Below are 13,639 nucleotides of genomic sequence, written 5' to 3'. Positions count from 1 at the left end.
GACTTTGGCTCAGGTCATGATCTCATGGCTCGTGAGTTCAAGCCCTGCATCAGGCTCTGTGCTGACAGCTCAGAGCCTGGAGCCTGCTTCAGATTCTGAGTCTCCCTCTCTCTCTGCCCCTCCCCCACTTGCACTCTGTCTCTCTCTGTCTCAAAAATAAATATTAAAGAAAAATTTTTATTAAAAATAAAAAAAATGAGTAAGTAAAACAAGTTTATTTTCAGAGAAACATTCCTGTCCCTATCAGTTCAATAAATCTCTTAAGCTTAAATTTTTGGATAATACTAAGTAAAAACACTCCCTAAAGATTTCCCTAAGAGAACCCAGCATGGACCTATAAAGAATGGACAGTGATCCCTGCCAAAGAACCCTGAACTTGGCAAATTTTTATTATATTACAATCACCAAATAGGCTAGAAGAGCAAATAGACTAGCTCCAGCTAGTCACACAAGTTACCAGATACATGCTTTGCATCAGTAACTACTGAATTGGGAGCTGGGAGCACAAATAGGAGTTCTAGCCTAAGGAGTAAGGGCTCACGGGCCCAGCCCCTACCCCTGGGAGTAATAGAGAAGCAAACTCTGAGCCCCGAGATCCTTCAGCTTTGACCTCCCCAAGAACTGAACTCCAGATCTGTCATGTGAGAAAGCAAAACTAAGATCATCAACTAGGTAGGCAGCTTGCTGATGGGTATTCTAGCTGCATTCAGAGCTAAGACTGACATAACAGTGATGTGCTAAGCAGAAGCCCAGCAGCCTTTCCATTATTCATCTCACAGACAGACACCCCATCTCCAGTGCCCCCGCCCCCAGTCCTAGTATTAGTTGCAGCCACATAGGCCAGAGTATGAGACCACAAGACACTCCCACGTCATCCAAATGCCTAAAGTCCAAGCAGTAGCCAGGAGAATGTGTAGCCCACCTTGGGTGGTGCTGAAGAGTCCTACAGGCCACCTAGCTCCACAGGGAGGCAAATGGAAGCAATCCAAGTCTCCCTGCAGAGGAAGCACCTGTTACCCCAGCCTCCTCTGTCCCCAGAATGTAACTATGCCTGTGTACATATGTGGGTGAATCTAAAGGAACCCTGGTCCCCTGAGCATCCCTTGCAGACTCATCATACGTGCCCATAGGCCAAGGGAAATGTCAGCATGACTTGGTTCCCTATCTATACTAGTTGTTTAGTTTTCCTTCCCAGCAATGTGCCTGTACCATCACCCTCCATGTTCCTGGAGCACTTTGTCACACAACACACAAAGTGTAATTGCATGTGAAAACATCTTCCCCAACCATGCTGGCTGTGAACCCCTGGAGGGTAGGGGCTGTGAGTACTTGTATGTAATAGATTATTAGTGAAATGTAAAAAATGGCTGTATCTGATATTCTTCCATTCATTTCATCCAAGAAATGCCTATTGAGAATTTGCTCTGTATAAAGGGCAAACAACACAATTAACAGCTAAATACTTGTGTATGGCTAAGACATCAATGGTAATAGAGGAGGAAGAGGCAGGCCTGACTGGCTCAGTTGGTAGGGCATCTGACTCTTGATCTCAGGGTCCTCAATTCAAGCCCCACGTTGAGTGTGGAACCTACTTTAAAAAAAAAAAAAAGAATTAGAGGAGGAAGAGAGGACACTGGCCACACCTGGGCTCAGGGTGCCATACCCTCCATGCCCAATCAGGGCTGGTCACCAATAGTGGCACAACCAGAATGGAATCCATCCAATAGCATGAGTCTTCAATGTAGGAAAGGTGATTCCTAGTTCCTCTCTGAGATTCCTTCAGGTCTTTGCCTCTGTCACCTTCCCCAGTAATATAATCCTTCTATAACAGAGGTTATAATGTCACTAATAAGGTATTTAGTTCTTCTAAAATGTATTTGTAGAATCTTTTATTGTTTCACAGTCCTCTGGACAGGTTAAATAAACACAGACAAGAAGGAAACAAAAATATTTCTCCCAGGGCACGGGGGTGGCTCAGTGGGTTAAGTGTCCGACTTTGGCTCAGGTCATTATCTCACAGTTTGTTAGTTGGAGCCCCACATCGGGCTCTGTGCTGACAGCTCAGCCTGGAGCCTGCTTCAGATTCTGTCTCCCTCTCTCTCTCTGCCCCTGCCCTGCTTGTGCTCTGTCTCTCAAAAATAAGTAAACGGTAAATATCTACATATACTAACTTAGACAACACATATGTGTATATATATATAATATATGTGTGTGTGTGTGTGTGTATACATATACTAAGTTGAACAACACATATACATACATATATGTATGTATTTCTCCCCGAAGATACCTGTAACCAAAAGCTGCCCAATTTATTTGTGAATACTGCCACACGTCTCTGTCATTGCTGGCCAAGTGTGGACCAAGTCTAAGCTGGAAGGGCCAACTGCAGTGAGGTGTAGAGCAAGCCATACTGCCAGCCAAGGCAAGAACTTTTTGATTTGGAATCAGATAAAGCTTGAAGTTCGCACACTCAGACATTACAAACTCTCAGTTGGATCATCACAGTCCAATATAAGCCTGTTTGTTCCCTCTAGCTGACTTCCTGCTTGCCTTCCTATTCTTGTAGTCCAAGCTTCCATGGCAATGGGTGGGTTCTTCAGTTCTGGGATTTGGTTATGAGGCCAAGTGAGTGCCTTACTAGGCCTAAACCTCTCCCTAGGGTAAGAGACCCAACAGAGAACACGGCTCTGGTGCCTGGGTGTCTCCTGAGCTGAATCATGCACTTCCTACCAAATCCACAGGTCACCCACAACAGCAGGAGCACATGGGCAGATGTTGATAGTTTCCAGTTCACAATTTTTAACATTTTAATTAAAGAAAAAAATGTTTTAATTTTTTAAATGTTTATTTATTTATTTTTTAAACATTTATTTATTTTTCGGACAAAGAGAGGCAGAGCATGAACGGGGGAGGGGCAGAGAGAGAGGGAGACACAGAATCGGAAACAGGCTCCAGGCTCCGAGCCATCAGCCCAGAGCCTGACGCGGGGCTCGAACTCACGGACCGCGAGATCGTGACCTGGCTGAAGTCGGACGCTTAACCGACTGCGCCACCCAGGCACCCCAAATGTTTATTTATTTTTGAGAGAGAGGCAGAAAGAGAGGGAGACATAGAATCCAAAGCAGGCTCCAGGCTCCAAGCTGTCAGCACGGAGCCCGATGTAGGGCTTGAACCCACCAACCATGAGATCATGACCTGAGCTGAAGTTGGATGCTTAACCGACTGAACCACCCAGGTGCCCCTTCAATCTTTAACATTTTAATCAAACTCACTAAAAACATTTAATAACTTTGGAGATAATGATTTTCTGACTGTGAAGTTTCACTTTATTCCTTGCATTTTAACTATTAGCATTTTATAATCTTAGTATAAGGAACCATCCATAATTAGTGTGTGGTTTTTACAGCCATTTAATAGCACTGAAGAGATCCTGCCTTAAAAAGGTTTTCCAAAGTTTTCATATTTATAATTAGGTTTTGTCCCCTTTTCTAGTGGTGCTGAGGACTTATCCTACTTCCTTAAGACTCTGACCCAGACCATAAATGGTACAGGAGAAACTGCTAAAAAAAGAAGAGAGAAGCAGACACCCTCTAGTGTAGGTTCTGATAACCCAACTTTCTTTTTCCATAAATAACAGTTGTTCCAAAAACAACATTTTTAACAATTTCAAAGAACTTTCACAGGAGGGCACTCAAGGTTGTCAGGGTTGACTCCCAGATGTAGAATTATCATGTCGTGGTAACTCTTATCTGCAGGGGATTAACTGCTATGTGGTTATTCAAGGCGGTTTTAATTCCAAATTTACTTTCCCCTCCTATCTACCCAACTGCCAAGAGGCCTGTGTTACCAGATGATACGTGAAAGCTGTCCCAGCTAGTGCAAATTGAATTCATGCTAATTTCAATTAGCCAAAACCCAACATAAAAATACTATATCTGGGGGCGCCTGGGTGGCGCAGTCGGTTAAGCGTCCGACTTCAGCCAGGTCACGATCTCGCGGTCCGTGAGTTCGAGCCCCGCGTCGGGCTCTGGGCTGATGGCTCAGAGCCTGGAGCCTGTTTCCGATTCTGTGTCTCCCTCTCTCTCTGCCCCTCCCCCGTTCATGCTCTGTCTCTCTCTGTCCCAAAAATAAATAAAAAACGTTGAAAAAAAAAATTTTTTTTAAATAAAAAAAAAATACTATATCTGTTCAAAGGACTTACCACACCTTCACCAAGCCTGTGCTCCCTCCTCGATCCCCAACACTAAACAAGGCTCATCTGTTTCTCCTCTCCTCCCTCATTGCCATCTCTACAGTGAAAGGTTCTTAACAGTTCTCTGGGCTGCTATTTCGTCTCTGCTCTGAAACCTTTTATAATATCTGTGGGCCATTTAAGGCAGAGCATGTGGCCCTTCTGGCCTCTGTTTTAGCTTTAGATTGAAGGTTCTTTCCAGCTTCATTGGTCTAATCCTCACTCTTTGATACTGCCCTGCGTGTTCCAGAAATTGACTCCTGTAGTTTCACTTCCTGTAACATGCACCATCATTTCTATGCTTAAGACCACACTCAAATGTTACACAAGCCAAAGACTGCCTTTCACAGCTCAGGGTTCTACAGTCTTTGGTTCATATCCCCCCCCCCCCCTTTTTTTATTCATACTCCTTAATGGCACTTACCACACACATTGTGACGCTGGGTCTGTGTAAGATCTGTTCTCCAGTAGATTGTATGAAGTCAGGCACTGTGTCTTATTTTGGAGGACAGAACTGCTCGACACCAGCTGCCTGGCTTCCTCGCGGGCTTACTTCCCACTCTATGAGGAGGGCTGTACTTTTTGTATGCAGGGTCGAGTGGAAAACATAGTGTTCAGGACAATGCTTCTTGTTGCAGCAAAAAACTAAGAAACAGCTTGGGCACCTAATGTGGAGAACACATCTGGACCTCTGCTTCCCCCAGTTGCTATCGCCCCTCAGCGGCTGCTTGTCTCCCTGACTAGCTCAGTGAGGAGGGCTTGGGGAATTCCGTTGTGGGCCACGATTCTGGCATCTAGATTGTTTGAGACGAGTGTTCATGACTACACCACACCTTTGAGTCCTGGTCCCAAGGCGCTGGTGCACCCGGCACTCCCCAAATCCCTTTTGGGTCTCCAGGGCAGGGACCCCGATCCCAAGTCTGGGCGGCTAAGGACTGGCCTAAGGTGTCCAGCGGAAAGCAAGAAAAGCTAGGAGCAGGCTAACAGCGCAGGCCCTGGTGGTGTGCCCGGGGTGGGGGAGGGAGTGTCTTCCGTCAGTCAGCTAGAGATGGCCGGGCAAGACAGAGAAAGGGGTGCGGAACAGGCATCCCGCGGAGCTGCCCGCAGGGCGGAAGAAAAGCTCAGCTAGTTTCCCTCCGCCCGCCTCCTCTTCCGGCCTCCTCCCGGCTCCGCCGCGCTTCAGTGGGAGTGGAGCTGCGCGTGAGAGGCGGGCCGGAGAGGCGGGCCGAAGAGGCAAAGGCCAGCGGGTAGTCGAGGCCGCGGCCCGAGGTGGGGTTAGGCCGCGCGCGCGTGTGCGTGCGTGCGTGCATGCGTGCGTGGGCGCGGTCCACAGCACGCCGTGCGCGAGGCGGATGTCCGGGCCGGCTGGGCCGGGGCCGCGGACGAGATGGCGGAAGGTGGAGGCTGCCGTGAGCGACCGGATGCGGAGACCCAGAAATCGGAGCTCGGGGCCTTGATGAGGACCACGCTCCAACGAGGGGCGCAGTGGTGAGCGCCAGGCCCGCCGTGCCGCCCTCAAGGCCAGGGGCAGGGGCTCTGGCCCTAAGGCCGGACCCCTCTTTCCCGGCTTGGGTAGGGGCCGGGCGGGGGCGATGTTAGTGACCCTTGCAGGGTGTCCTGAGCCCTGTCCCTCAGGAGAGGAAAGTAGGATCACCTCTGGGAAAGAGTAAAGGTCGTCCCGGCCCATTCAGAGCCCCAGACAGTGGACCCGGTGGGGGCGAGGGCTGCAGGATGCGGGGAAGGGGGGGGGTGCTCACGGGGACCTTCAGGATGTGAAGAGCCCTTTACCTTCGAGGAATTGCAGTGTGACCTTGAGCGAAGGCGACCACACCTCCCAGACCCTGGTTCCTTACGGTTACAGCCAGGGTAACCAGTATTTGGCACCCCCGCCTTTTGGGTTGAGAAGATCAGAAGTAGATACTTTTGTAACTTGTAAACTGCCGTGCGGGTGCCAAGGTTAGAAGCTGAACAAATGTTTGAGAGCTCCAGGTTACTTTGGTAGCAAATGTCAAAAATAATTGTGGCGGCAGCATTTCGGAGTGGGAGAGGAGGATAGATTAGAGCCTAGATAAAAAGATTAAAAGTTCAGGGTTTAGAAGAGCAAGTCTGAGACCAGAGGTTTCTTAAATTGTTTAGTAGAAGAGAAGATACTTCGACTAGTTAGATTTCTTGGTAGTCTTATCGTGTGAGAGTAAAAAGCTAGGGCTTGGCTTTGCATTGAACTTGATTGAACGAACATCCCCCTTTAAGAAACTGTGGCTGTGTTGATAATGCCGTTTACAGTAACAGAGGAATTGAGCAGGGAAGGGAAACCTTGGGATTAGGAGGAGTTCAGATAGGGCTTTACAGTGTTCTTCAGCTGGCCAAGCTGTGAAATGCAGGGCAAGCAGAGGAAATTATCCTGCATAGGGGTGATATATGAAGGACACTCAGCAGAACCAGAGGAAATTTGAGATAGACTAAGAACACGCACTAAAAGTGTTTGGAGGATGCTGTTCAAGGGGTTTGGAGGGAAAAGAGCATTGTAGAGATTTGGATATATTTATGGATCTTTGTGGCCTCTGGGAAGCTGCCTGATCTCTGAGGTTTGTTGGCTATAAAACTTAAAGGACTCACCAATATAATTGTGCTCCCCCCCCCCCCCGAGATTTCCCCCTCCTTCTTAGTTGTAAAACAGCATAGTGATACTTTTTTTTTTTTTTAAGCTTATTTATTTTGAGAGAGAGGGAAAGAGAATATGAGCAGGGGAGAGGCAGAGAGAGAGGGAGAAAGAGGATCAATCCCAAGCAGGCTCCACAGTGTCAACACATAGCTGGACTTGGGGTTTGAACTCATGAACCGTGAGATCATGATAGCCTAAACCAAGAGTCAGATGCTTAACTGACAGCCACCCACACACCCCAACAGCATAGTGATACTTTTTAAATATAACCAGAGCAACTTAATAACTAGAGACTAGAAACTATTATATGTCACACCTAGACACTGTTGTATATGCATGTATATGTATACACACACTTGTTTTAAACACATAACTTTTATAAAAAAGTTATGAATTGATTTTTTTATTACAAAGTGCCATATTTACAGTTTTAAAATAAAGCCTTTTTCTTAGAAATGTTACAAACATTAATATGGTTTTACAAACTACAACAGTGTGGGGACATGAATTAGCCTGGTTGCTTGACTTAAAATGAAGTTTTTTTGAATCTTAAAAAGGCCTGAGTCTGGGAAAAAATGTATATGCCTATATTTGATAAGAGATTAGTATCCCTTTGTCAGATTACAAAACAGAAGACAGATTTTTACTGATTGGGATATTTTTCTTTTTATGTTTTAGTCTTAATCAAATATTTATCAAGTGCCTTCTATATGCAGGGAGCTAACTCTCTGTGCCTAGATGTCTATAGATACGAAACACATACATTTTTTAAATATTTTCTTTGGTACTCACAGGAAATCTGAAGTGTGTGGTGTTATTATCGCATTTTCAGAAAGAAAATTAACTTAATGCTCTACATGTCAAACAGTGTAACCAAACTGTCTTGGGCAAGGACCTCTATAAAGATCATTATGAAATTAATGACTTGCTTATTAGCAAACAAGATTTTACTCATAGGAGGACATTATTTATTTATTTATTTGTTTGTTAAATGAGTAGTAGATATTTTTCTTTTTAATGTTTGTTTATTTTTGAGACAGTGCAAGCAGGGGAGGGGCAGAGAGAGAGGGAGATACAGAATCTGAAGCAAGCTCCAGGCTCTGAGCTTTCAGCAGAGAGCTTGAAGTACGGCTTGAACCCACGAACCGTGAGATCATGACCTGAGCCTAAGTCGGACGCTTAACCAACTGAGCCACCCAGGCACCCCAGAAGGACATCATTTAAAAAAGCCTTTTGAGGTGTGCTTCGGTGGTTCAGTCAGTTAAGCATCCAACCCTTGATTTTGTCTCAGGTCATGATCTCATGGTTTGTGAGTTTGAGCCCTGCATCAGGCTCTGTGCTAACAGTGTGGAATCAGCTTGGGAATCTCTCAATCTCTCTCTTTTCCCTGCTCCTCCCCTGCTCACTCTCTCTTTCTCGCTCAAATAAATAAGTAAATAAATAAATAAACATTTATTAAAAAAGGCCTTTTGAAGCCAATCGTTTCCTTTTATTTATTCATTAGTTATTTATAAATTATAATATAAATATAAATTATTTGTATTTATTTATTTTTAAGTAAGCTCTACACTCAACGTGGGACTTGAACTCACGACCTGGAGATCAAGAGTCACACACTCCACTGACTGAGCCAGCCAGCTGCCCCTATTCATTTTTTCAAAAATCATTTCAGTTTATGGATTTTTTTACCTTTGCCAGACCATGTCTGCCATGTGGGGCCTATTCCGGCTTTTGTTCTTAAGAGTGTGTTTTTGAGTGGGGACTGTGTATTGCTCAGGTGGGAAAACCATAAAAAAAATAAATAAATAAGAGAGCAGTTGCAGAAACTTGCAACCTCAGCTTTTCTGGTATAGTAAATTTTTGTCTGTCTCTAGGTATCTTATTGACAGCCGGTGGTTCAAGCAGTGGAAGAAGTATGTGGGCTTCGACAGCTGGGATATGTACAATGTGGGTGAACACAATCTGTTTCCTGGCCCAATAGATAACTCTGGACTCTTTTCAGGTATAGTATCCCATTGCTTTTCTTTTGTTTAAAAAAATTTTTTTTAATTCTATTTATTTTGGAGAGAGAGAGAGACAGAGTGTGAGCAGGGGAGGGGCAGAGAGAGAAAGGGAGACACAGAATCCAAAACAGGCTGCAGGTTCTGAGCTGTCAGCACAGAGCCCGATGCAGGGCTCGAACCCACAAACCGTGAGATCATGACCTGAGCCAAAGTCAGACACTTAACTGACTGAGCCACCTAGGTGCCCCCCCCCCCCCCCCACCATTGCTTTTCTAACTGAAATATTCCAGGCACGCAGTGGTCTGAGGTGGTGTTTATCAGTAACATGGACATGACTAACCTAACTTTGCTACTATGAGGGGATAGAAACAAGTATCCTTGATTTGTATCTATCAAAGAAGGCTTTGTAGACACTCAGGGAGAAGTTAAGTTACTCTTTTCCTAAACTGCTTCTAAAGAGCAGCTTCCAGTATTTTTCTTTTTGCAAATTAGTTCTGCTAGAGATGTCAGATTTTAGATTAGCATGTGGAATGGAAAGAATAGGATATCATTTTGAAATTGCATCTGGAATCTGAAATTTGGGCACCAGAATGTTCTGTGTTAACCTTTGCAGTTGAACAAACTGTAGACCTGTCTCATCCATCAAACATTCCTGTGATGGTTGTTTGTCACAGAAGTGGTGTGAGGAGAAGTGGAAGGTAGAGCTACCATCACGATCAGCTCCCAGTGGAAGAAGTGACTGAAAAAGTGATGTGTGACCTACCAGAGCTGGGCTTGTACCTGTAGATGCATTGAGATGACAGTTGGGCTTTCTCAGGCTCTTTTCTGCCTAGCTTTAGACTCAACTTGCAAGCAGGACACAGGTGATCTGTTGATTTTGCCCCAAATCAGAGCAGTAGGAAGATAGACAATACATGAAGCTTGATCCAAGTACCTAACACCAAGCTGGGTGTTTTTAAAAATGAGTAGTGCTTCGGGCTCCTGGGTGGTTTAGTTGGTTGAGTGTCTCTTTTTCGACTCAGGTCATGATCCCAGGGTTGTGGGATCAAGCCCTACATTGGGGTCCATGCTCAGCATGGAGCCTGCTTGAGATTCTCCCTCCTCTTTCTCTCTCTCTCTCTCTCTCTCTCTCTCTCTCCTCCCTCTCCCCCCCCCCCCCCTCAAAAATGCTCAGACTTGTTTTAGTGGAGGTCTAATGACATAGTGAATAATTCATGTACTTTGTTTCCTGATGTAGGTCACATATGGTGGCATCATACCATGAAGTTGCCCTAAGGGAGCACAGCAGTGTATTTGCACTTTTCTTCCCCATGCCCCGCTCTTTTTTATTTTATTTTTTCCAGTAATCTCTAACCCCAACGTGGGACTCAATCTCATGACCCTGAGATCAGGAGTCGCATACTGTACTGACTGAGGGGGAGACAGAGGATCCAAAGCGGGCTCTGCACTGACAGCAGAGAACCCAACGCAGGGCTTAAAGTAGGACGCTCAACCGACTGAGTCACCCAGGTCCCCATTCTTTTTTTTTTTTTTTTTTTTTTTGAATAGATTTTTTTTTTTAATGTTTATTTTTGAGAGAGGGAGAAACAGCACAAGAGGGGGAGGGACAGAGACACAGAATCTGAAACAGGCTCCAGGCTCTGAGCTGTCAGCACAGAGTCTGACGTGGGGCTCAAACTCATGAATGGTGAGGTCATGACCTGAGCTGAAGTTGGACGATCAACCGACTAAGTCACCCAGGCGCCCTATGAATAGGAGATTTCTTAATGCTTTTAAAAGTACTAGTGATAAGAATCCTAGGGCTAGAGGGGCTCTCTGAAGTCATTTTGCATGATTTTCAGCTAAGGGCAGGCATTTCTTCCATGGTCCCCCAATTTGATGTCATCTGGCTTTGGCTTGAAACATTTGCTGTGTGCTTAGGAAGTGAGAAGTACATTCTGTTCAGACCCTGCTTCCTTGGAACATTGACAGTACAGGAATGACCTATCTCATGATTGAGGGTCACCCCTTAGTCCCCAGGCTTTCAGTCACCTGCCAGTCCCAGTCGGGCTGCCTTTCATCTAGGGTCACAGGAGTGGCTGGACGGGGCTCTTGAAAGTGGGGAGGGATGGGGTACAACATGTCCATGTTTATGTTGTCCACAGAGCACCCCTTTTCTCATTGCCACCTCTGCCCCTACTCTCTATCAGATGGAATTATCTGTGCTTAGGCCAACCAGTGCTCTCATTTCCCCCCTCTATTTGCCACTCTGTTGAAGAAATTTGCAGACTAAACCCCCAATTCAAAACCCCTGTGTGATTTTTTAGCATGATGCCAGTTTTAGGTGAAATTTGAAATTTCCAGTTAAGTGAAATTGAAATCCCAGTTGTGTCTAAGAATGACATGTTTGGGAAAATCATCACTGAGCCTTAGATGGGAAAATGCCCTGTGGAAATGATGGGCTTGGGGATGGTGCTGCTGAAAGCTGTGTGTTCTTTTCCCACATTTAAAGGTTTCTGGCTGTTGCTAGGCACAGTATGGATGGCCAGATCTGTGTAGTGCTTAGTGTTGGAAATGAAGAAGGGATATCTCCCCAAGTAAGACAATAAGCAAATAACTTCTGTGAGTTTTTTTTTTTTTAATTTTGTTTTTTTTTTAACGTTTATTTATTTTTGAGACAGAGAGAGACAGAGCATGAACAGGGGGGGAGGGTCAGAGAGAGAGGGAGACACAGAATCCGAAGCAGGCTCCAGGCTCTGAGCCATCAGCACAGAGCCCGACGCAGGGCTTGAACTCACGGACCGTGAGATCATGACCTGAGCCGAAGTCGGCCGCCCAACCGACTGAGCCACTCAGGCGCCCCACTTCTGTGAGTTTTAATTTATAAATCAGAGAAAAGTTTGGAATTTAGGTTGTCAGTTTTGGGGGGGAAGCATTTGTCTCAAGCAGGCTGATACCAGTGGGTCATCCTTCTGAACAGAAAAGGCCTGGTTTGTCATTGTTAATAATCATGCCAGAGCTGCTGTGGAAAGTGGGTGGCTCATCACGTAGAAGTGTCCACCTTTTTTTTTTTTTTTTTTTTTTTAATGTTTATTTATTTTTGAGAGAGAGAGAGACAGCATGAGCTGGGGAGGGGCAGAGAGAGAGGAAGACACAGAATCCAAAGCAGGCTTCAGGCTCTGAGCTGTCAGCACAGAACCCGACGCGGGGCTCAAACTCACGGCTGTGAGATCATGACCTGAGCCGAAGTCAGACGCCCAACCGACTGAGCCACCCAGGTGCCCCTTAATTATAGTAAAATACACATAACATAAAACTTATCACCTTGACCATTTTTAAGTGTACAGTTCAGTAGTATTAAGCACATTTACATTGTTTTGCAGCCTATCTCCAGAACTTTTTCACCTTGGAAAACTGAAACCCCATACCTATTAAGCAGTAACTCCTAGCCCCTTTTCCTCCAAGCCCCTGGAAACCCCCATTCTACTTTCTGTATCTGAATCTGGCTACTCTAGATACCTCATTTAAGTAGCATCATTCAGTATTTGTTTTTCTGTGACTGCCTTATTTTATTTAGTATATTAGTATAGTATTCTCGGGTTCATCCTCATAGCGAGGTCAGAATTTCCTTCCCTTTTAAAAGTTGAATAATATTCTGCTATAGGTATATACCACATCATGTTTATCCATTCATCCATCTCCCCTTGGTATTCTTGTCCTCCACCGCTGTTTAATTCCTTTCCTATTTCCTTGGAGATGAAATTTCAAGGCAGAGGTGGATCAGATCTGTATTTTGCTCTAAGGAAGGGCAGAAGAGCTGATTGGATAGGGTATAAACTGGTGTTGAGGGGGTGGGTGATGACAAGCCCTGGTCACCTTGTGAATGCTGCTTATGGTTTTAGTTTTTTGTTTTTAACATCGTCTGCCTTGAGTTACGGATGAGTTGCACCATTGTGGGTACTTCTGCTTTCCCAGTTTTGTGGCTTGCGCTACCACAGGAGTGGGTGTTGAAGAGCACAGAGGCTCCCTTCTTGGGAGGGGATCAGTCTTTCCTTGATCCAGTTCCTTGGTCCTCAACTGAGGGAGTAGGTTTCAGGTCATGAACTTCCACTTCTGACTCCCAATCATGTTGCCTGCCTGTGGTAGGTGCGAGGTGGACATTTAGCATGTTGGAGTATTACATATTTTCTTCCTCCACAGGGGGTTATCTAGCTAGGTTTTGACTTGGACTATTGAAAACTAAGAATACCAAATGACTCTTGGTAAAATAAAGTTGACTTCAATGACGTGTTTGTTGCTTTCTTAGTAAATCAGGAGAAGGGTTGCCTGGGTGGCTCAGTCGGTTGAGTGTCTGACTTCAGCTCAGGTCATGAACTCGTGGTTCATGAGCTCGAGCCCCGCATCGGCTCTGTGTTGACAGGTGGAGCCTGGAGCCTGCGTCAGATACTGTCTGTCTGTCTGTCTGTCTGTCTCTCTCTCTCTCTCTCTCTCTCTGCCCCTTGCCCACTCACACTCTGTCTCTTTCTCTCTGAAAAATAAACAAACATTAAAAAATTATTAGTATTTCAGGAGAAGACGATGTATATATTTTTAGGTGTTTGTTTTATGTATTTTGAGAGTGAGAGAGAACACGTGTGCACAGTGAGCAGGAGATGGGCAGAGAAAGAGGGAAAGAGGATCCAAAGCAGGCTTTGCAATGTTAGCATGCAGCCCAGTGTGGGGCACGAACTCATGAACTGTGAGATCATGACCTGAGCCGAA

General features: G+C 45.3%; 1 protein-coding gene and 1 long non-coding RNA gene across 5 annotated transcripts in view; one reads left to right on the top strand and one right to left on the bottom strand.

Moving 5' to 3' along the window:
- Window positions 1–366: 366 nt before the first annotated feature.
- Window positions 367–5,435, bottom strand: LOC109495543. The gene is made up of 2 exons (XR_006592775.1): window positions 4,659–5,435; window positions 367–1,591 (listed from the first exon to the last, which is right to left on the bottom strand). It is a non-coding gene; the product is annotated as an uncharacterized LOC109495543 (long non-coding RNA).
- A 110-nt stretch (window positions 5,436–5,545) lies between these two features.
- Window positions 5,546–13,639, top strand: part of USP4 (ubiquitin specific peptidase 4) — a 48,751-nt gene continuing 40,657 nt past the window's right edge. The window contains exons 1-2 of one of the 4 annotated variants that reach the window (XM_019821522.3): window positions 5,546–5,722; window positions 8,771–8,898. In XM_019821522.3, coding sequence (XP_019677081.1) covers window positions 5,622–5,722; window positions 8,771–8,898 — 229 coding nt within the window. In that variant the 5' untranslated portion in view covers window positions 5,546–5,621. The remainder of the gene's footprint in view (window positions 5,723–8,770; window positions 8,899–13,639) is intronic. The other 3 variants (XR_002150977.3, XM_003982222.6, XM_003982221.6) reach the window with 3 other exon arrangements.

This window comes from Felis catus, chromosome A2, assembly GCF_018350175.1.
Source record: "Felis catus isolate Fca126 chromosome A2, F.catus_Fca126_mat1.0, whole genome shotgun sequence".
Lineage (NCBI taxonomy): Eukaryota > Metazoa > Chordata > Mammalia > Carnivora > Felidae > Felis > Felis catus.
The sequence above is the reverse complement of the archived record's forward strand: the minus strand, read 5'-3'. Positions and strand labels throughout refer to the sequence as shown.